Consider the following 24,786-nt stretch of genomic DNA (forward strand, 5'->3'; position numbering starts at 1 on the left):
GGTATTTAATTACTTATAGAAAATGTGGTGTACTTAAGTAACCTGTGCAAAATCTTTCTTATTTACATCTTCAAGAAATGGAAATTAAAGCGAAGAGAGGTTTTAATCCTGCTTAAATCTGTGAATTTAAATAATCAATAGATGAGCTGGGGTGCTGACACAATCTCTTTAAATTCAAAGCCAAGGCATAGGAAGAATGAGCTTCTAGAAGCAGTATTCCAGTAACTGGCTTTCTTAAGAGAAAGACAGATTCCACATCATTCTTCAGGCTTTAGAGAGCAACTGCTATGTAAACAACTTGGAGTAGAGAAGTTACTCATTTATTGAGAACTACAGCATGAAATATGAAAGATCTGAACCCTTAGTAATTCCCTTGATTTCAATTCATATATGCTTTATGAAAATGTGGTGCTGTGACACTGTAAATTAGTGCTTATTTAAAAAACTAAAAGCCGTTCCATTTTCACTAGCATTTACCAAAGAAGAGTTAAAGCAACCTGGATTACAATATCAACAAAGAATTTCTGCTCCTGGCAATGTCAACAATCATAACATGGATCAATGACCTTGGCAATGTTCCACTGGTGACAGGAATGACACATCTTGAGCAACTACTGCCATGTTGAACTGCTGATAAACTTTGATGTCAATAAGGAATTGTGAAAAACATTTTCTTCACAAACAACTGGGCTATCAACAATATACAATACAAGAAAACTTTGTATATAAGTTATATCTGATTCAAATATGCAAATGAACTCTTGTACTAATGACTGATGATGTATTGTTTAATCTACCAATGAAGAAATCTGACAATTTACATAATTGAAATGAGTTCCTATATAAATGGAAGCCCCCATATTCCTTGCATAAAATGAATTTCTCTTCAAAGGTTTAGCCTGTTAACTTCCTTGTTCTTTGTTCTCAAACTCAACTTTCTTGTTCTCCATGCCTCCTTGCCCGCAGTTACTTTCCTGTCAGCTCTAATCAATAACTCACCTCTGTTTACTTAGTTACCCACTCTGCACCCATTCCACTCTTTGAAACTTCATGGCCCACCACTGTAATTCCCATCTCCCTTCCCTTCCTTATTTAAGAAAATATTCACAAATAGCTAATCAGGTCAGCTTAGATTGTGTGGTCTGACCGTAGTCCATGGGGTGAGTGATACAGAGGTAGAGACTACGTGGTAGAGATAAAACCTCCTTCTCTCCTTTGTTCAGTATACTCTTGTGATCGTGATTGATGCAGGCAGCACCCTTCTGAAGAAGTAAATTGCCTTGCTGAGAAAACTTTTGCCTGAGTGCTAGTTTCACTTTGTGGCACCAAGCATTTATCTCCAACATTTCTCTTAGGTGACACAGTCTATAATTGCTTTATAGTTGAAACATCCGTTCTGGAGTAAACACTTATTTGCCTCAAACTTGCTGATTTCTTCATTTCCTTTGGATGTACCGATTGCATGTTCTTCTATATGTCTACATTATAAAGGCATATCTGGGTGTCTAATGGACACATCTCTATAAAGGCATCTCTTTAAAACTTGGTATCTGGGGACATATATTGCTTAGTTATGGAGATATCTGACTTACTGCAGAAAACTAAAGGAAAATTAGTCATACTTACCATGCTTATGGATTTGCTGATGTTCTTAGTATTTAACTGTAGAATATTTCCAATAATGGGGAGAGGAGTTGGGCCAGGTGGAAGCTTCCCTTTGGCATAGCTTCGGTTCCACAGAGAAAGAAGAATCAGACAAGAAAGACAAATCACCAGGATGATGAAGAGATCCATTGCTGGGCTCTTTGAAAACGCAGTTGAAAGCTAAGAATCTAAAGATTTTGTAAACCAAAGTGCAAGCTCCTCACCAATTATGTACTAAGACTTTGAACTTTGGATGATTGATTTTTTTTATCTTTAGTACACCTTGAACTGCTGGTAGAAGTAAAAACAAAAATTAATTTAATATTGATTAGTTCTTAAGTTTAACCTAAAATTGTAACTAAATGATAACCCTCACTTCTGTAAAAGCAAGAAATAATAAAATCAAAATTAATAGAAAGAAGAAAATAATAAACCTCAGCACAGAAATAAATGCAATAGAGACTGAGAAGTAATTCAAAACATAAAAAAAAATTGGTATTTGAAAAGAAAAAAGAAAATTGATGAACTTTTAGCAAGAATACTGAAGTAAAAAGTGAGAAGGCTCAAATAAATAAAATCAGAGGTAAAAAAGAGACATTTCAGATAATATTAAAGAAATACAAAGGATCATAAGAAGCTGTTATGAACAACTATATGTAACTAACTTTAATAAAAGAATAATTGGATAAATTTCCAGAGACATACAACCTTCTAATATTAAATTATGAGGAAATAGAAAATATAACAGATAAATATAGAGTGAGAAAATTAAATCAGTGCAGAAAGCTATTGCATCAAAAGAAAGCCTGTAAAGGATTTTATTTCTCCTTCACTTGGCTGGATGTGAAATTCTGGGTTGGAAATTCTTCTCTTTAAGAATATTGAATATTGGCCCCCACTCTCTTCTGGCTTGTAGACTGTGTGCCGAGAGATCTGCTGTTAGTCTGATAGGCTTCCCTTTGTGGGTAACCCGACCTTTCTCTCTGGCTGGCCTTAATATTTTTTCCTTCATTCCAACTTTGGTGAATCTGACAATTATGTGTGTTGGAGTTGCTATTCTCAAGGAGTATCTTTGTGGTGTTCTCTTATTTCCTGAATTTGAATGTTGGCCTGCCTTGCTAGGTTAGGGAAGTTCTTCTGGATAATATCCTGCAGAGTGTTTTCCAACTTGGTTCCATTCTTCCCATCATTTTCAGGTACGCCAATCAGACGTAGATTTGGTCTTTTCACATAATCCCATATTTCTTGGAGGGTATGTTCATTTCTTTTTGCTTTTTTCTCTAAACTTGTCTTCTCACTTCATTTCATTCATTTGATCTTCAATCACTGATACCATTTCTTCCAGTTGATCTAGTCGGTGACTGAAGATTGTGCATTTGTCACATAGTTCTCGTGTTATGGTCTTCATCTCTATCGGGTCGTTTATGGACTTCTCTGCATTGGTTATTCTAGTTATCCATTCATCAAATCTTTTTTCAACGTTTTTAGTTTCTTTGTGCTGGGTTCATAGTTCCTCCTTTAGCTCTGAGAAGTTTGATTGTCTGAAGCCTTCTTCTCTCAACTCATCAAAGTCAGTCTCCATCCAGCTTTGATCCATTGCTGGCAAGGGGCTGTGTTCCTTTGGATGGGGAGAGGCACTCTGATTTTTAGAATTTTTAGCTTTTCTGCACTGTTTTTTCCCCATCTTTGTTGTTTTATCTACCTTTGGTCTCTGATGATGGTGACGAACAGATGGGGTTTTGGTGAGGATGTCCTTCCTGTTTGTTAGGTTTCCTTCTAACACTCAGGACCCTCAGCTGCAGGTCTTTTGGAGTTTGCTTGCAGTCTACTCCAGACTCTGTCTGTGTATTAGTAGCAGAGGCTGCAGAAGAGAGAATATTGCTGAACAGCAAGTGTTGCTGACAGATTTTTCTTCTGGAAGCTTCAACTCAGAGGTATGCCCAGCCACGTGAGGTGTGAGGTGTCAGTCTGCCCCTAATTGGGGATGTCTCCCAGTTAGGCTACTCAGGGTCAGGGACCCACTTGAGCAGGCAGTCTGTCCCTTCTCAGATCTCAAACTCCATGCTGGGAGAATCACTACTCTTCAGAGCTGTCAGACAGGGACATTTCCATCTGCAGAGGTTTCTGCTGCTTTTTGTTTAGCTATGCCCGGTCCCCAGAGGTGGAGTCTACAGAGGCAGGCAGGCCTCCTTGAGCTGCGGTGGGCTCCACCCAGTTCGAGCTTCCAGGCTGCTTTGTTTACCTACTTAAGCCTCAGCAATGGCGGGCGCCCCTCCCTCAGCCTCGCAGCCGCCTTCCAGTTAGATCTCTAACTGCTGTGCTAGCAATGAGGGACACTGCGTGGGCATGGGACCCTCCTAGCCAGGTGTGGGATACAATCTCCTGGTGTGCCCTTTGCTAAGACCCTTGATAAAGCACAGTATTAAGGTGGGAGTTACCCGATTTTCCAGGTGTTGTGTGTCACATTTTCCCTTAGCTAGGAAAAGGAATTCCCTTCCCCCTTGCACTTCCCAGGTGAGGTGATGCCTCACCCTGCTTCGGCTCTCACTCATCGGGCTGCACCCACTGTCCTGCACTGACTGACACACCCCAGTGAGATGAACCCGGTACCTCAGTTGGAAATGCAGAAAACACCCGTCTTCTGTGTCGCTCACGCTGGGAGCTGGAGGCTGGAGCTGTTCCTATTAGGACATCTTGGCGCCCTCACCTGTATCTATTCTTTAGTGAAATTCCTGTTAAAGTCTGTTGCCCATTTCCTAATTGGATTTTCTTGCAGTTGAATTTTGAGTATTTTTCTTTTATCTATTCTAGACAGTAGGCCTTTGTCAGATAGGGGGCTTTCAGATGTTTTCTGCCATTCTATAGCTTGTGAGGGGGAGTAGTAGAAGAATATTTCATTGCCACAAAGGATATTCAAGACATAATTTTAACAAAACACCAAATTACAAAACATGTAAAATGTGTTTGTATTCCATATGTACATATATACATACAAATATATATATTATAATATATATACACATAGATTATATATTACACATATATTTATACATATATTATTACATATTATACATATATACACCTAACATATTGAAAGACTGCACGTCAAATATGAACTGGTTACATTTGAGTGGGGTGATAACCAGTATTATGTTTTTATTTTTGTTTATTCAAATTCCCTGTAGTGATTATTAGTTTCTTTTGAAACAAGGAAAAAGGAAATTGAAATTATGACTAAGAATATATACAAGTCCATAAGGAGCTATGAGGTCAATAGTGATTCCCATAGAAGTGTAGGACAGTGGTCAAGGAAGGCTTCCAGAGGGAAGGGAAGGCATAAACTGAGGTGGTTCATGAAGGACAAGAGGACATTTGTTGTCACGATATTTCCTCAGAGACCCTGTGACCTCAGAACACCCTAATTGGTGTTCTGCTTCTTCAGGACTCAGAGACAGAAATGCAATGTATAGGCTGGGTCCTTGAGAGGTCCTCTTGACTAGTCTTAACCTAGTGGCCTCCTGGCCTGCCCTTTGTGTATATCAAAGTGACTTTAAAAGCTTCCTTCCGCAGAAGACCCTAGAGAAGTTCACAATTCTGCATCACTAAGGGATGCATATAAAGGTGCTATGGACTGAATGCTTATTTTCCCCCAAAAGTCGTATGTTGAAGTCCTAATCCCCAATATGATGGTATTTGGAGAGGATGCTTCTGGAAAGTTTTTAGGTTTAGGTGAGGCCATGAGGGTGTAGCCCTTACAAGATTAGTGTCTTTATAAGAAGAGGATAGATTAACATCTCTCTTGTTCTATCCATCACAACTGAGGGGAAGCCACTTGCACACACAGCGAGAAGCCAGAAAGGGAGACCTTGCCAACAACAGATCTGCTGGCACCTTGATCTTGGATTTCTCAGTCTCCAGAACTGTGAAAAATACATTCCTATTGTTGAAGTCACCCAGTCTCTGGCATTTTGTTAGAGAAGCCTAAACAGACTCAGATACTAGGTGACCCCAGTGTCAGCATAAGCAATGATGTGGAGAACAGAATTCAGAGTGAAAGGAACAGGATGGATAACAAGTTCACCACTGATTAGCTGGGTGACCCTGCCTGATTCAGTGCAGTTCCGAGCTGAGATGCCTGCCTGTAAAATGGGGCAATGACTCTCTCCTAAGGCTTTTGTAAGGGACAACTGGCATAATTTTTGTGAGATTAATAAGAAAATAGGTGGGAAACGCCTTCTAGACAGTAATGATTTATAAAAGTTAGCAAGTAATTGTTCCACAGAAATTCACCAGAAGGTGCAGCAGTCCAGTCCTGTCAGATGACAGAGAAGAAAGCTACAATGTAGACTCTGCCTTCAAGGGCATATCTCTACAAATCAGAAGGCCTGGACAGCAGATAATCAAATGATATTTGTAAGGATATACTGGGTAGGAAGTTACATGCTCCCAGCTCGCTCATCACAAAGAAAATCTCTCAGAGAAAGCATACTTCAACCAGAAGGGATGGACTGAAAGGAGCATCCCCCTGTGAAGCGGAAAGGAGCAGAAGGCACTTTAATACTGGGTACCCACTATGTGGATAGGAACCATATTATTTGTAATATAAGATCTTGCCAGGTAGCTATTATCACCCCCTTAGAAAGGCTCAGAGTGTTAAGTAACATGTCCAAGGTCACATAGTCAGAAAATGGCCTATCTTCACACTATGCACAGTGATTTACAGCTTACAGCAAAGCGGCTACCACCTAAAAAAGAGTTTTGTCACAGCCCCAATGGGGAGGTGGGGAGGGAACAAGGGGGAATTTCAGAAACTTTCTCAGCAACTCTACAGTAAGCCATTCTTGCACTGCTATAAAGAAATATTGGAGACTAGGTATAAGAAACGGGGTTTCATTGGCTCATGGTTCTCCAAGCTATACAAGAAATATAGTGACTTCTGCTTCTGGGGAGGCCTTAGGAAGCTTATAATCATGCTATAAGGCAAAGGGGGAGTAGGCATATTATGTAGTAAAGGCAGGAGCATGACAGAGATAGGGAGGGCCCACACACTTCTAAGCAGCCAGATCTCATAAGAACTCATTGTCATGAGGACGGCACCAAGGAGATGCTACTGGGTGAAGTGGTAAAAATAAGTACACCCTGCTGTAAAAGGGAGTCTATTATAGGTTCGATTCCACACTCCACATCTCATTACAGTGAGTACTTAGCTACCGATGGGAATGGCTTATTCCTTTTTCATGTAATGTCTACAGGTTCTGTACTCAGTACTAGTCCAACCTCATTTGCACATGAAGCCCAGAGACGAGCTGGGATATCTCTTAAGATTGTATCCTCTTTGGAGGAATAAATCAAGATGGGATTCCAAGAGAGAAAGTAGGAAGTTTGACATTTGGTCTAAAGGTAGAAAAATAAAAATACCTTCCTTATTACATTTTATGATGGAATTAAAAGTACAGAACAAGTCTCTACCTAAAAAGATTATTGGTGAGAACTTAGGAAGTAGAAAGGCATGGTGCTTGTTAAAAGGGCATAAGGGTTGAGGGGCCGAGGAGGGTGGATCATGATGTAAGGAGATCGAGACCATCCTGGCTAAGATGGTGAAATCCCATCTCTACCAAAAATACACAAAAATTAGTGAGGTATGCTGGCACACGCCTGTAGTCCCAGCTACTCAAGGGGATGAGGCAGGAGAATCACTTGAACTTGAGAGGCAGAGGTTGCAGTGAGTTAAGATCATGCCACTGCACTCCAGCCTGGGTGACAGAGTGAGACTCTGTCTCAAAAAAAAAAAAAAAAAAAAAAAAGGGCATAAGGATATTGGGGTGGCTTGAGATATGTGCAATGAAATAGGTTTCCCAGAGACTCCAACAGCTTCAGTAGAATCAGAAGTGACAAGTGGAGATAACTCCTCTGAGAAAATCATACTGTTAGATCAAGTTTAGCCTAAAGCTGCCTCCTTACATATTTTAAGCTCAGCCTAAAGGTTTCTCTGTACATGGTGAACTACAACATAAGTGGACATGCAAACAGACTGTAACCTACTTCTCTGTCAATCAATGAGTTTGGCTAATCAAAGGGGGCCAATTGTTCAACCATGTTCAAATAAGCTAAATGCCAAGCTGTAACCAATTCGGCTGTTTCTGTACCTCACTTCCATTTTCTGAATGCACTTTTCTTTTTCTGTCTATAAATCTTCTTCACCGCATGGCTGCACTGGAGTCTCTGAGCCTTCTCTGGCTTGGCAGACTTCTTGATTTGTGAACTGTTTTTTGCTCAATTAAACTCTGTTTAATTTAATTGGGCTATGAATTTTCTTGTATTAGATTATGTCAGAAGTGGGATTTGAAGTAGAGCTTCCAGTGACCCCCAGGAGTGCCAAGTGACCAAGCGAGGTACCTGCCAGGTCCATTGTGTTCACTGCTCTCTTGCAGCAACTGGGGATCATAGTAACTTATCTTTTAGATTCTGAAGCTCCACAGACTTGTGTTTTGAGCTCTCCAAATTTCTTCAAGCAAAGTTCTGATTGAAACTGGGTTTATAAGTCATGAGAGAAACTGGACTGGGTGCAGGATTGGGCTGGATTCAGTAGTTAATGGGCTTGGATCCAGTTACAGGCCTCTTATGTCTGACTGGATCAGAAAGAAACTGGTAATAAGTGGCAATATTACAGGGGGTATAACTTTTACGAGCCTTTTTTCATAGGTCCAGGACCTCAGCTACAGTAGTTCTGGAGCAAGCACTGTTCCAGCAAGTGAAGCAGAACCCCATATTTGGTGCATTTGGTGCCAGATTCAAAGGACTGCCAGAGATCTCCTCCAACGTCCCCTTAGTGCTTATAGGGGATCTTCAGCTGAATCTAGAAACCAAATTGACACCAAGCAGACTAACAAGAGAAAATGCATAAAAACTTTATTCGTTTTACATGTACATGGGAATCTTCATAACAGAGCTAAGTCCAAAGAAGTGGCCAAAGCAAGATGCTTTAATGGTATTTAGATAAAGAATGATAAATTTGTGAAGAAATGATTGGACAAAGGGAATCTACCTAGGGACAATCCATTTATAGGGACTCACTAGTGGATACACAATTTGCAGATAAGGAGAGATGCAGGGAATCTGGAACCCTCTATGCAGCACACATTTGTCAGTGCTCTATTTCTATAAGATGACACTGGAAATAGAATCAATATCATAGAAATGAGAAAGTTCCTCAGATAGCATGAAATCCAACTCCAGATGAAGAAACCATGGAGCACAGTAGTTAAATGATTTCTCAAAAATTACTCAGTTAATTAATAATTATGCAAAGTCCAAGGCATGTCAGGTCAGCACAGGGTAAAACTGTGATACATGGCTCTGATCCAAACACTTCCAATCATTTCAGTATTCCTAACTCAGCTAAATGGAAGCTGCCAAAGTCCTTACTTGGAGTATCCAAACTCAGACCTAGTTCAATTAAATAAGAGCAGTATCACTCACTGCAAAATTTGTACATCTCCAAAACCTAAAAGTACTTTGTTCCAGGGTGGTGCTTTCTGCTCTCCAGAGTAAAGTCAGCCACTTAGTCGGAGGACTGAGTCTCTGAAGTGTTGACTAGAGGGCAACCTCAAGGAATTGAAAGCATTTCAACAAGACCCTTCGGTCAGTGCTGACTGGTATGGGCAGTCATTTGAAAATACCACAATGCGTTACAGAAAACCAGCTAGAATACAGTGGAAAAAACCCTGCACAGGGAGCCAGTGGGCTTGCTTTATAGCCCTATTTTCTTTGCTTAGGTTCTAAGATTCTGAACAATCCTTAAAACTTTGCTTTCTATTTCTGAGAATTCCTTTCATCATCTACAAAATAAAGAATAGGACTATGTAATCACCAGGGTCTTTCCCGGATGGATGATTCTGAGCTCTAGGAAGGACTTCAGTGTTAAAACACTTGATGTCACAGATGGTCTAGGTAAATTTTAGACAAGAGCATAAATAATTGCTGAGGAAGACAGTATATTGGCCTCACATGAATTCCTGGTGAACTCAAAATCCTAATGTCTTCAGTTAATTTCTTCATCAAGTTAATAAAACGCTGATGTTTTTATTATTCTTGTGAAGGAAGTCTCACTTTGTCACATAGGCTGGAGAGCAGTGGTGCTCTTATGACTCACTGCAGCCTCAACCTCACAGAATCAAGCAATCCTCCCACCTTAGCCTCCCAGTAAGTTAGACTATCAGCATGCATCACCATATTCAGCTAATTTTTTTTTTGATTTTTTGTAAAGACAGCATGTTACTATGGTGCCCAGGCTTGTCTGGAGCACCTAGGCTCAAGTGATTCTCCCACCTTGGCCTCCCAAAGTGCTGGGAATACAGATGCAAGCCCGTGCCCCTGGCCTAAACTCTAATCTTTAAAATGAAAATGATTCTAGAAGCTATACAAGCATATCACATCGCAGGAAGCACAGCTAAGGCAGAAAGGCAGAATCAAAGAGTGAGGCTAAATGGTAGAAAATATGTTGTATTGCTTGTAATATAGCATGTATTGCTTGCAATATAGCATATATTGCAAGTCTATCTTTGAGATTAAGGTCAAATTATCTTTGAAAAACTCTGAAGTAATATCCACCAAAAGAGTTTTACATCACCAAAAGTTACCATGTATAAAACCAGACATACCACCTTTCCTTCAAACTTGAATTAACTGTACCACCATGAGTCACTTAACAATGGCCTTACAAATACCCATTCACACATCCTGCCTGTTTCACCCAAAGCTTTCTGTAAAGCAAAAGAAAAAATATAAGAGGCCACTCTTCTAAAGCTTTATACATAGTAATTACAGCTATCAGCACAGACTGATAGCTGCTTGCAAAGCCTGGAGACAGTTAAACGTTGGTATAAAAAAGCAGGGTGCTAAGAATCATGAAACCCTTTTACATACTGAAAAGTAAAAGTAACTGAGCATAGGTCCAGAGAAACAGAGAAAGAGAAAGAGACAAAGAGGAGAGAGAATAAAGTCAGATACTTGAAAGATTACAGGTGAAAAATAAAAAGTTGTCCATATTGCTCTAGGAGAAAAACTAAGACAAATGAGTAGACATTCCTAAAGGCAAGCATGTTTTGATTTTCATCTTTGCATGAAAAGAGAATAAAAATAAGATATTTGTTTTCCAACTACAAGCATGGGTTTAAACTGAAGAAAGAAAGGTCGTGTTTCCTAGTTTTCATGAACCTAAGAGAAAATCTTGAAAGTCCTGGACATGTAGTTCAAAGTTCTACTTTAAAGGGAATGCATGCCATCTTGTGGCCTTTTAGGATATTGCCACATAGAACCTTTAACGAAAACAAAATGCATGTATTTCAAAATGTGACCATAGTTTACTCAATTCCTTTATCTTACAGATGAACTTTCAAGGAATATGAAAGTTTCTTTTGAAGAAGTGCACATGTAAAGTAAGACTATTATGATTTTCAGCCTGAATACTGATTTGCTATCGATCTCCATTCATTTAGATTAAAAGACCATCCTAAAAAAAAGTGGAGACATTTTCAAATGCAAGATGACAATCAGCCATTGTGTGAGTTTAAGCCCTTGCAGAGTCAAGCACCATATGGGTCATCAGAACTGGTAGTGCGAGTTAAATAATTACCACCAGTGTTTTAACCCATTATCAACATTGCTATTGGAAGTTTGTCCTCTTCAAATCTCATGTTGACATTTAATCCCCATTGCGGCAGTGTTTGGACGTGGGGCCTTGTGGAAGGTGTTTGCGGAGTGGGGGTTAATCTCTCTGAACAGATCAATGCCCACCCTGTGGAGGGAGGGGAGTGAGCTCCCCCTCTATTTCTTCCTAGGAGAGCTGCTTGTTAAAAAGAGCCTGGCACCAAAGAACACGAACAGACACTCCTCAAAGGAAGACATTTATGCAGCCAACAAACATGAAAAAAGCTCAACATCACTGATCATTAGATAAATGCATGTCAAAACCACAATGAGATACCATCTCATGCCAGTCAGAATGGCGATTATTAAAAAGTCAAGAAACAACAGATGCTGTGGAGAAATAGGAAAGCTTTTACACTATTGGTAGGAATGCAAATTAGTTCAACCACTGTGGAAGACAGTGCAGTGATTCCTCAAGGCTCTAGAACCAGAAATACTATTTGACCAAGCAATCCCATTAATGGGTATATAAACAAAAGAATAGAAATCATTGTATTATAAAGCACATGCACATATATGTTCACTGCAGCACTATTCACAATAGCAAAGACATGGAATCAACCCAAATGCCCATCAATGATAGAATGGATAAAGAAAACATGGTACATATACACCATGGAATACTATGCAGCCATAAAAGGAAACGAGATCATGTCCTTTGCAGGGACAAGGTTGGAGCTGGAAGTCATTATCCTCAGTAAATGCAGGAACAGAAAACCAAACACTACATGTTCTAATTTAAAGTGGGAGCTGAACAATGAGAACACATGGACACAGGGAGGGCAACAACACACACTGGGGTCTGTCAGGGGGATGGGGACAGGGACAGCATCAGGATAAACAGCTGATGCATGCAGGGCTTAATACCTAGGTTAGGGATTGACAGGTGCAGCAAACCACCATGGTACATGTGTACCTATTTAACAAACCTGCACATCCTGCACATGCATCCTAGAAGTTAAAATAAATTTGAAAAAATAAACAATAGAAAAATTACTATGTTACAGAAAATCAGAAAATTAAAATCTACATTTTAAACCCAAAAAAAGAGCTTGGCACCTCCTCCACTCTCTCATTTCCTTTCTTGCCACGTGATCTCTGCACAAGCTGTCTCCTTCCTGCCTCCAGCATGAGTGAAAGCAACCTGAGGCATCAGGCCATGCAGATGCTAGTGTCATGCTTCTTGTGCAATCAGCAGAACTGTAAGCCAAATAAACCTTTTTTCTTTATCAATGGCGCAGCTTCTGGAATTTCTTTGTGGCAACATTATTGTTCTTTCCAATGAAAGCAGATAGAATACAAATTAAAAATATGTATGCAGCAACATTGAACAAACTAAAAATATATAACTTATTTAAGATAAACAATGCTGAAAATAGAAAAAAAGTATTGACAGTGAACAAAGAGGAAGCAGTGATTGTTAAATATGTCCATTTATTTACTGGTATTTGTGTGTATTCCATAATTGTTCTGTGGTCTACTGTTTCTTAAAGGGTTTATGAAGAAACACTAATTAGTAAGTAATGGAGGAAATTTGTAGGAAATTTATATTGTTAATTTTAATAAACTATATAAAGAGTAACCACACTTAATGAAAAACGCTAAAACGTAATTAGAAAGCGAAATCCATTAAAAGGCCCTTTAATTGATCTGATGGCACCAAAGCACCACAAATATGGACCCAGGAAGAAAGAGTCAAATCTATGTCTGGCAATAAAAATACAGTCGTATTAAGCGACAAATACATCTGTGCCTATAGTTGTTTTATGTTCCATAGACACGAGATTATTTCATTCCAATAACACCTGATATATTCACAGACAGATAACACACAATTATCCTGTGAGAAAATATTGCCCTGTTGCTGATTGTGTAAATTCATTCAAATCATTTTACCTTCGTGAAATGCTGTTTAAATTTTTCGAAAGCTTATTTGGGGAGAAAAATACTTGGGTCAGAATAGGACTAAAGAGTGAAATTCACTTCTGGTTACATTGTAGATGGTCACGAAAGCCCATTGTTTCCGTAGTAACATCAAGAACACACTGGAGAGGCACCATAATCTTACTGACCTAAAGGAGAGCTGAGGGGGCAACTCAACTCCAGAGGAGGTTAGATTCCTCCTAGATGGCCATTTTCACACCTAAAGAGTAAGAAGAATCAGATGAATTTTGAATGACTGAGGAGCCGAGAGTAACAAACAGTAAACTGAAGGAGCTCTAAACATAACACCATTCCTTACTGCCAGTGAGTTTCCCCCCAATAGTCATTTACCATACACACAGCAGAGTATAGCACACTGAGGATGGGCTGGAAGAAGAGGTCCCCTTAGTACAAAAAGCTGGAGCTCAGCGGCAAAGCAAACAAAAAGCCTCAGGTGCTTACATCTCAAGCCCCGCTGAGGAAAGGGGCATGATCCTGCTCTCGTAACAATGAAGTGAATCAACTGAAACCAATTAAAATTGAATTATAACACCAAAGGCACCCAACTTATGATTAATTCAAAGAGTTTAGCTTTCCATTCGGCCTGATAGGGAAAAAGGTATGGCAAACCTGCAGTTTTTACTCTTGTTTTATCCAGTGTCTTTAGCACGCAATAAAAACTTACGAGGTATGAAACAAAGCAGAAAAATGTAACACATGATTCAAAAATCCATCAGAAGAAACAGACCCACAGATGACCAAGATGTTGAAATTAGCAGGAAAGGACATGAAATTATCTATTAAAAATATGTTAAAGAATTGAGAGATGGAATTTGAGATAATGAATAAAATTATGAACAAATTTAGCACAGAAAAAAACCCTAAAATAAACCAAATAGACATTTTAGAATTTAAAATTGCAATATCAAAAGTGAAGAATGCATTGGATGTACATAACAGCAAATGGAACCAAGTAGAAGGTGTCAATAAAAATTATACAAATTGCAGCACAGAGAGAAAAAGGAATGAACAAAATTGAAAATCAAAAAAGAGGACATTAGTTGACATCTGGTATCATATTAAGCCATCTGCTATATATCTAATTGGAGTCTCTACAGGAGAAGAGAAGCAGAATGGAGCAAAGAAAATGTTGGAAAAAATAATGTAGAAAACTCTGACAAATGATTTTTAACTACATAAAATTATATACCCAATTAAAACATTCTACAAAAGAAGTGGCTATATAAAGAGATATTCTGGATCCTAGTGCCCTTTCTACCCTGAAGTGCTGCTTTCTGAACCAGAGGCCTTTCTGAAAGACAGGACCCTTCTTCCAGGGTCTTTACTGCCTTTGCTGTCCTAAGCTTTCAACATTTTATCTCAAATAAAAACAGGCATTTGAGTTTCCTCCCTGGATAGCCTTCTGCATGTGATGGATGTTTGGATTGAAATTTATCCTATTGTATTCAGTAAAAATTTAATTGCAAGTGCTTATTAAGAAATACAGGAGAAACTACAAGATCTGTTATCTCCCTCCTTGTTTTCAACAAAGTATCAATTCTCTTTGAGGGAAAGAAGGCATTCAGCCTAAGGGATAAAATATGTAAATATTTCCCAGACTTTCATGCAACTACATATGGTCCTGTGACTAAATTGTGGTCAATAAAATGTAAATGGAAGAGTAGTGTGGCACTTCTTGGAAGGAGAAAGCTGGCTCATCTGAAATAGGGATTCCCCCAATAGCCAGGTCTCCATTCCTCTTCCCTGCTTCCCTGATGCCTGGAAGTGTGTATGATTGCTGGAGCACCAGCTGTTAACTAAGATCACAAGGTAACCTTGGGAACAGAAGCCATGGGTATGGTTGCTGGAGCACACGATGGAAGGAGTCCAGATCATGATGCGCATGGAGCTGCCAACTCCATGCTCAGGTTTTTCTCTGTGAGCTTAGATGAGTTCTGCAGCATCTGTCTATGTCCTAGTTAGCTCTGCGATGAACTGACTGCCTCTCAGTGAAGGGTTTCACACCCACTCACACAGAGTGAAATAAGCTGTGGTTTCCCATATGTTTTAACAAAGCTGTCATCCTCAAGGGTTGATCCCCAAGATGTTCGGCAGGCAAAGCTAATACTGGAACTTGATACAAAGTGTGGCTCATTACTTCCCAGCTGCTCAGGTACTCCAAGCAAAGGAGGAAAGTGCTGGTAGAACAGTATCATCTCAGCATGAAAGAAGCACTTTTTTCCCCTAATTTCCTATGGTTGTAAATTGCCACTCTCTCTAAAGAACCCACCCAAATAGGGAGGAAGCTCAGGTCTCAGGTGTTCGGAAAGGAACTTTCTACTCAGAAAGGGCTCCCAAGGAAGCTGAATCTTCAGCTGTGGACCGTGAGGAGGGAGTTTCTTCTTCCAGAAAGAAATAAACTCTCAGCCGACATATCAATTCCTTTACAAAGGCAGGTCTCACACACACATAATCACAAGATGTAGCCCCCACCCCAGGGAGCACGAACTATCTCTTTGCAGGTGGGCCCATGAGAGAGGTAGAGAGCATAGAAAGCAAGACCCCTGTGAGATGCCAAGCCTCAAGAAAGGGAGAGAGTGTGGAGAGCTGGGCATCACAGAAACTAGGAAAGGATGCAAATCCAGCTGTCTGGAAAAGTCTGCCAATGAGTATCACGGGAGGTGTTAATGAGGAACCACCAGGGAGGAGCAGAGCATGAGAAGTGCTGATCCACAGGTCAGGTTTATGAGCGGGGAAAAAGCATCCCTGATTCAATACATCCACCTGTCAGACTTTCTCACAATATGCCATTGTTGTTAAGTGAAGATACTTTTACTGCTATCTGCTTGAATATTATCATAATAAATATATGGTATATAGTGTATATACCATATACTATATACCATACACTGAGTATATGGTATATATACATGACAGCCTCTTGAGATTTGAAACATCACAATAATAATGAAGCACCCAGTTGGTCTTGGCGATGGATGTTTCACACAATTTGTGACATTTGACATCCATAAAAATTGTAGGAGGAAGGATTTTTATCCTGATGGACAGACAAGAAAACAGGCCTCAGAAGGTTCAGAGATTTGCCTAAAGTCACATGGTAAGAACATGGCCACACTAGGGCTCTCAAGCTCTGAAGAGGACATTCCCCCAAGAGAAAAACCAAAGACATGGCCCCAGAGCAAAGTTGGCACCTTCTTCACTGGGCACTGATTCAATCTCATTCTGCTTCTCATCACCCATGGTCTTCACCCACTCCCACTCCCACTCCTCAGCCACCACTAGTGTGTGGTTTGTGAGCTCAATCTCTCTCTTCCTCTCTCTCTCTCTCTCTCTCTCTCTCTCTCTCTCTCCCTCTCTCTCCCTTTGTTCATTTTAAAAGCCCGTGCCCTCCAAATCACACCGTGCTCTTTCCACCTAATCCAGGCTGTGTTCACCTGTTCTTCCACAATGGCTGACTCTTACACCTGACCTTGAATGACAGCCTGACTGCAGGTTTTCCAGACTCCAGAATTTCCTGCAAAGCCAGGAAAGACAGACTGTTTTAGGAGCTCATTCAACTCCTGTTTCTCTTGAAGCATCTTGTAAAGTTCACATTCTTTGCCAATGATGAGGCTACTTGCAGGCTGAGCATGGTCTAAGTTGTAAAGAATGTTTGGAAATTCATTAGGAAATGTCTGAAGTTAGAAGACACTTCACCAGGCGCATCTTCCAGGCAAAGACATCCCTGATTCACAGGATTGACACAAATTATCCCAATGAACGAAGCCCTATCCAAACTCAGCCACAACCTGCCAGCGTGGTGAAAATGAAGTGTCTTTGTAGTTAGCTGCATGCTGCTTCAGTGCAATCGGGGGCTCTTGTTTCAAATAACTTCAGTAATTTAATTACTTTGTGGCCTAACCCAATAGAATGGGAATGCATTCTTTCATTAGAAATTACATAAACAACATTATGTTCACAGAAAATTGAGAAGAAAAATGCCAACCATAACCTGTCCAGTAAAATCTCAGCTGGATCCTTTCCATTCCAGCCACATGCATTCCTTTCATGAGCAAGAATCACAGTGTTATTCACTCCTGATTATCTCGAAGTGCCTTCTCTGTCTCTATAAATGCCTTCTAATTCTCATGACTAGGTGCTTGGGTCTCCTCACCTATAACACACAGGCAATAGTACCTTCCTTGCCTGGTTCACAGGGTTGGATGTGAGGATGGAACATGTAAGTACTCTGTGATCTGTCGATGTTCAGGCTCAGGGACTGGGCGAGCCAGGCCTTGCCTCTCACACTTTCCTTCTGTCATTCTGGGTGCTTCAGCATAGGATGAGATGTGCAGAGTGATGAGGCCTCTTTTACCCTGGGCTCCACTGTCTAAGCCATCCCATCCCTTACCAACATGCTGACTAGCTGCCTATTTGGTTTTTTTGCTGTCATTCTTAGGCCCAGACAGTCATATGTTTAATCTGAAGGCAGAGTGATACTTTGCTTTATTTTTTTTAATTTATTTTTTTAGAGATGGAGTCTCAGTCTGGTGCCCAGGCTGGAATGCAGTGGCATGATCATGGCTCACTGCAGCCTCAAACTCCTGGGCTCAAGCAATGCTCCTGCCTCAGCCTCCCCAGTGGATAGAACTACAGGCACACACTACCATGTATCATTAATTTTTGCCATCATTTTTTGTAGAGACAGGATCTTGCTATGCTGCATAGGCTAATCTTAAACCCCAGGCCTCAAGCAATTCTCCCTCCTTGGTTTCCCAAAACACTGGGATTACAGGCATGAGTAACCATGCCCAGTCCAGAGTAATATTTTAAACACACCAATCAGACCCTGTCGTGCTGTAACTCTATGTATTCTCAACTGATTTAGAATCAAATACAGTTTTAATAGCAAAATACAACTTTAATCAAATTCAACTATTTTGAAGTAAATGTTTATCACAAAATGGACAAAGGCCCTAAAAGATGTGGCCTAGCTTCCGTCTCCAGAGATATCTCCTGCTATCCCTGACTCACCCTGCTCTACTTAGACTAGCCTTCCTGCTGGGCCTGTGACAAAACAACCACATAGCCTTTGTGCTTACTGTTCCCTCGGCCTGCAATGCCCTTCCCAGGTGCTACTATGGCTCCCATGCTTCATCTAGGACTTAAAACAGTCTACCCTATCCCCATCTCTCTTTACCCCCTAGAGAAAGTGTGAGAAAGCTCACACTTCAATCAGGGCTTACTGCAGCCTCAACAGTTCCTCTCCATTAGCCTCTTGAGTAGCTTGGACTACAGGACCAAACCACCATACCTGGCTAATTTTGTCTTTTTTGTAGAGATGGAATCTCACTATGTTTCACAGGCTGGTATTGAACTCTTGGACTCAAGATATCCTCCCACCTCAGCCTCCAAAAGTGTGGGGATTAAAGGAATGAGCCACCATGACTGGCCTCCAGCCTTTCTTTGAGTTATACGTGTGACTCTTTCTTTGAGTCTTATGTTTAGAACTTGCTTTATAGGAAGTGTAGTGTACTATTTTGATAAATCTTTTTTCTATTACACTTAGAACTATTTTCAAATCAAGGTCAGATCATGGAATGTACTGGAAAAATTTTCCTCTTCTTTGGTATAGGTTATATCTGGAACCCTTCAAGGGAACACCAAAAATCATGAAATCCAAACCACAAGGCCATCACACAGTCACCCAGCAAATGGCTTCGTAAAGTATTTCCATGCTAAAAAGAAGAAAACAATTTCTCTTTTATGTCATAAAGATATGACAATACTTTTACGCCACTGGACAATTTACAAGGCACTTTCAATATCTATTACCTTACCAGACGCAGCTGATTCAAAAATAACATCCTAAGAACCAAAGTCTAAGTCTTATACGTTAGACTATAAATATTGACCTGACACGAGAATATATTTAAAAAGTAATTAGGACAAAAATATGAATGAAAAATGCAGCAAAAATGTCTTATTTTATATTATTAAATAATAATAACAACAATGAAAGAGTACTACAGTGCCATGGCTTCAGAAAACACAATGAACATGCTGGAGTCTCCACAGGAAAAAGTGTTGAGGGTGTAACACTGGAAGTAATACTTTCTTCTCAACCCACTTTGCAAAAGTTTTGTTTTTTGTGTTTTTTTGTTTTTTTTGAGACGGAGTCTCGCCCTGTCGCCCAAGCTGGAGTGCAGTGGCCGGATCTTAGCTCACTGCAAGCTCCGCCTCCCGGGTTCATGCCATTCTCCTGCCTCAGCCTCCCCAGTAGCTGGGACTACAGGCACCCGCCACCTTGCCCAGCTAGTTTTTTTTTTTTTTGTATTTTTTTAGTAGAGACGGGGTTTCACCATGTTAGCCAGGATGGTCTTGATCTCCTGACCTTGTGATCCGCCCGTATCGGCCTCCCAAAGTGCTGGGATTACAGGCTTCAGCCACCGCGCCCGGCCCTGCAAAAGTTTTAATAAGAAAATACAAGAGTTTAACCAAATACAACTCCTTTGGAGTAAGGATACATTACACAAAGTGTCCTAGTTCTGGTTTCTCCCTGAGTCACACTTAGCGCTGATGTGTACCAGTTTCCTAAAGGTTTAATCTTTTCTCCCACTATTTTTAGCCCTGAGAGCCTGCCTCCCCAGGGATATTCCAGCCAAACCCCTCCCAGGCTGAAATAGCCAGGCAATAAGGATCCCAGTAGTCCTTAGAACGTAAGAAGAAATCCTTCTTGAGTCCGTCTCCCAGAGAGGGGTTTTGGAGGCTGAACCTGTGGACTTTATGTAACTCTCAGGCTTGCTCCAGCCAAAAGAGCACCCAGGGTGAGGGTTAGAAGGTCAAGGACCAGGAAGTCAAGGGTGCAGTGAGCTATGATCATGCCACTGCACTCCAGCCTGGGTGATGAAGTGAGAATCTGTCTCAAAAAAAAAAAAAAAATAGGTCAAGAAGGACAGAAAAGAGCAAACCCATAACTCTGGGATGAGCTACTACAACCAAACAGGATGAAAGTCTACCTCCTCATAATCATAGTGACCAGAGTGAGGATAAAGGGTCTGTTTTTTTTAACTTGAGCCATCATCTCTTGTGGAGGCAAATTTTCTGCATATAACTCCTAGCTAAACAAGAAAACCATAAAAAAAAATTTCCCACAGCTGATACAACCTTAATAGTGGCATTTTCTCTCATAGTAAATGAATTTTTATATTTTAGTAAAACTACCTATTTACTAAATAAAGATTAGTATGTTATGAAGCAAAGATTGGAACAGAAAGGGGGATGACTTGAATTATGGAAAGCATCCAGACAGAAGATGGTTTCTTCATAAAAATATTTTTCAAGGCCGGGCGCGGTGGCTCAAGCCTGTAATCCCAGCACTTTGGGAGGCCGAGATGGGCGGATCACGAGGTCAGGAGATCGAGACCATCCTGGCTAACACAGTGAAACCCCGTCTCTACTAAAAATACAAAAACTTAGCCGGGCGAGGTGGCAGGCGCCTGTAGTCCCAGCTACTCGGGAGGCTGAGGCAGGAGAATGGCATGAACCCGGGAGGCGGAGCTTGCAGTGAGCTGAGATCCGGCCACTGCACTCCAGCCTGGGTGACAGAGCGAGACTCCGTCTCAAAAAAAAAAAAAAAAAAAAAAAAAAAAAAAAATATTTTTCCCTGTTTTACTCACTCAATACAACTAAAAACTCTCAACTTTATATATAAAACAACATGAGAAGTCTCTGACAGGGCAACAGAAGGCACACTGGCTAGGGACCCCGCAACCTGAGGACCATGGTGGTGAGCTCCCAGGGTGTTCCTGTTGCCTTGGACATCCCAGACCTGGAGCTGAGGGCAGCAACCTGGAAAGGGCAATGGGCACATACAGAAAAAGTCTCAAGAGGAGCCTGCTGTCTCTGACCAAATGGCCAGAAAGGGCAGCCCAGCAAGGCAGAATACTTTGAAACAGTAACACCTTTCCCCAGCCAAATGCCTGAAAAGGCCAAGTGGGGAGTCCAGGCTTCCACACTCAAAATACTATAATGAGGTGCCCCAAATACCCTACTGAGTTGGGGACAGAAAAGGCCCAATAAGGAGCCCATATTTCATCCCTACCCAGATGTAATGAAGAAAGCCTAGTGGAGAGTCAAAGCTCTCACCACTACTCAGCAGTACGGAGGACATCCCCAGTTGTGTCCGTGGAGGCCATGTGTGGAGCTAGATATCCCACCCCTGCCCAGCAGTAATGAGGAGCCCCCAATAACCTCAGATGTGAATGTAGGCTGAGTGAGCAAACTAGAGTTTTACCCCCACCTGCCAGTACTGAGGCAGCACTGCCACCTCTTCCTTGGCCATAGGGTTCTGAGAGGAAGCCAGTGAAAGGAGGTTTTAGTAAGATCCAGAGTTTTATAACATCATAAAAAAATATATCCAGGATTCAACTGAAAATTACATGTCTTAGAAGAAGCAAGAAGATTCAAACTGCAAATAAGACAATCAAAAGCTACCAATACCAAGATGACAAGAGATGTCAGAATTATCTGACAAAGCTATTAAAGCAGTCATCATAAAAATGTTTCAATGGGCAATTATGAACACATTTGAAACAAATGAAAAATGTATAAAGTCTCAGCAAAGAAACAGAAAATAACAACAAATAAATAGAAGATATAAAGAATGAAATAGAAATTCTAGAATAGAGAAATAAATAACCAAAATAAAACTACAGTTGATGGGCTCAGTGGTAGCATTAATGAAACAAAGGAAAAGTGACATTAATGAGACAAAGACAAAGTGAACTGGAAGACAGAACAATAAAAATAACCTAATATGAAAAACAGAGAGAAATGGACCAGAGAGATAAAAAGAAATGAGAAGAACCTCACAGACCTATGGGACTATATAAATGATCTAAAAATTATGTAAATGGAGTGCTGCCGGAAGAGAAGAAAATGTAGGGCTGAAAAAGTACCAGGAGAAATTTTGTCTGAAGATATCCCAAATTTGGAAAAAGACATAAACCTACAGATTGAAGAATCATAGTGAACATCAATCTGGATAAATTTTTTTTAAATCCACACCGAACGCTTCTGGGAAATTTTCCAAAAAGGAAAACAAATAATTTTCAAAGCAGCCAGAGAAAAATTACACCTTACCTAGCGGGGCACTTGTCATCAGCATCCGTGGAGAAATAGGAATTAGCAGAACGTTTTTAAGTGCTGGGAAAAAAAAAATCTGCCAGCCTAGCATTCTATATCTATTAAAAAAGTATTCTTCACAAATGAAGAGGAATTCAAGACATTCTTATATGAAGGGAGACAAAGATAATTTATCTCTAGCAAACCTACCATAAAATAGTGTTTAAAGAAAGTTCTCTAAAGTTCCTTTATAGGAATTTTTTTTTTAATTTAAAAAAAAAAAAAACACAGAAAACAACAAGCATGGGTACGGACGTGGAGGAATCAGAATTCTCCTACTCTGATGGTGGGAATGTAAAGTAGTGAACCTATGGTGGAAAACAGTGTGACAGAGTCTCTCAAAAAATTAAAAGTAGAATGTCCATACGATATAGCAATTACATTTCTGTGTATATACCCCAAAAAACTGAAAGCATCAAACTGATATTTGCACACCCATGTTCATTGCAATATTATTCACAATAGCCAAAAAATGGAAGCAACCCATTTGTCCATCAGCAGATGAATGCATGAACAAAATGTGGTTTCTACAGACAATGGAATATATTCAGCCTTAAAAACGAAAAAAAAAAAAAGTCGGATACATGCTACAACATGGAGGATGGATGAACCTTGAAGATATGATGCTAAGTACAATAAACCAGTCACAAAGGGACAAATATTTTATGATTCCTCTTCCATGTGGTACCTAGAATAGTGAAAAAAAAAAAAATCACCAAACAGAAAGTATAATGGTGGTTTCCAGGGGCTGGGAGGAGGAGGGAATGGGGAGGTAGTGTTTAATGGGTACAGACTTTCAGTTTTGCAAGGCGAAAATGTTGCTGTGCGTGCATGCTCCTGCCTGTAATCTCAGCACTTTGGGAGGCCAGGTGGGAGGATTGTGTCAGGCCAGGAGTTGGAAAATAGCTTGGGCAACAAAGAGAGACCCCATCTCTGAAAAACAATTAAAAATTACTTAAGTGTGGTAGAGGCTGAGGTGGGAGAGTCATTTGAGCCCAGAAGTTTGAGGCTGCAGTGAACTATGAAGATAATCATTTCCTCTGTCCATTCTGTTTCACCACCGACAAAGCAATTCTATTCAATTATACATTTGTACTCTCAAGACCTAAATAAGGCATTTTTACTCCAGTTTGCTTTGTGTTTTAGTGGTTTCTCTGAAATAATTCTGTAAAGTCTCTCTTCTTTCTTATGTCAGCTTAATAAAGTCATTGTTCAATTAGCTTAATGCCCCACTATTAATGGGACAGAGATTTCCTTAGACATCAGAAACCAATAAATTTCCCAGTCTTTGCAAGAGGCTCTATGTGCGTGTTGGGGAATGCCTTTAACACCTACCTGGGCAGTTTGTAAATCTGCTAGCTAACTAAAAATCTTAAAAGAAGGAATTGAAAAATAAGATGTTCATAGAAGGCTTTGAAGAGTGGTGACACATTTCTGGAACACAGAAGGCCACACAGGCTTAGGAAATATCTGAGAATGCCCTAAGCCCTCGCCTCTGACTAACTTTGAGGCTCTATGAGAGCGGAACATTACGTTTCTCTAGCGAAAAATGTCTGCAGAAATAAGAGAATGTATAGGAGTAGATTATTTAAAGCAAGACTATGGCCTTATAATGAGGCCTTTTCAACTGCAGGTTTATTCTAATCCTTGGTTGCAAACCTTCATAATGGCCTTTAGGCTTCAACTGAAATAAAAGTGCTTACTTGGTCTTTCTCACTTGAAAAGCTCTATACTCCATTTAATTTCCTCTAAGTGAGAATTTGCCAGAAATTATTTCCCAATTCTAAAGTTTCTGAATGAAATTTTATAGCCAGAATTTCAGCCTTTCAGCTACTGATTTCAAATCAGCAATCATTTCAACAGATAAATTGCATAAAATATCAGGCTTGCCAAATGAATTTCCTAAACTGTTATGCTGTCTCCACGAATCTTTACAACTTTTATCAGTTTCTGTAAAACTACATATTTGCATGTCTATGTGAGAGAGAGATGGGTAACTGAGAGGAAACAGCAGAGACAGAAACAGATATTGACAAAGATTTGCAGTAGGTGCTATTTCTTAAAACTTCTGGTTGTTACAGTGAAACATTATTTGCAGATGAAAGGATTTACTATTTGAAAACTCCATGAAAGGTAACCCAAAATTGCTAAAATTATCAAAGAATTCAATCTTCAGTATTTACACGGATTTGGGGAAATAGTCTTTCCATTATACTCATGTTAGAAAAGTAAACACATATATAAGTTTTAGTGAACTATATTCCAGTATTTATGAAAAGTAAAAGATTATATACATTATGGTGCAGCCATTTTTATCTATAAAAC

The 24,786-nt window shown here is 40.1% G+C and overlaps 1 protein-coding gene and 1 long non-coding RNA gene across 6 annotated transcripts in view; one reads left to right on the forward strand and one right to left on the reverse strand.

Annotated features, from left to right (window-relative positions):
• CYP2C76 (cytochrome P450 family 2 subfamily C member 76) overlaps positions 1 to 19,730 on the reverse strand; it is a 37,465-nt gene extending 17,735 nt beyond the window's left edge. For 2 of the 5 annotated variants that reach the window (XM_077944834.1, XM_077944836.1), the window contains exon 1: positions 1,627 to 3,754. In XM_077944834.1, the coding sequence (XP_077800960.1) occupies positions 1,627 to 1,794 (168 nt within the window). In that variant the 5' untranslated portion in view covers positions 1,795 to 3,754. 5 annotated transcript variants of the gene reach the window in all.
• On the forward strand, positions 5,113 to 7,421 carry LOC144331217 (uncharacterized). The gene is made up of 2 exons (XR_013398187.1): positions 5,113 to 5,592; positions 5,657 to 7,421. It is a non-coding gene; the product is annotated as an uncharacterized LOC144331217 (long non-coding RNA).
• Positions 19,731 to 24,786: the final 5,056 nt, after the last annotated feature.

Source organism: Macaca mulatta, chromosome 9 (genome assembly GCF_049350105.2).
Source record: "Macaca mulatta isolate MMU2019108-1 chromosome 9, T2T-MMU8v2.0, whole genome shotgun sequence".
NCBI lineage: Eukaryota > Metazoa > Chordata > Mammalia > Primates > Cercopithecidae > Macaca > Macaca mulatta.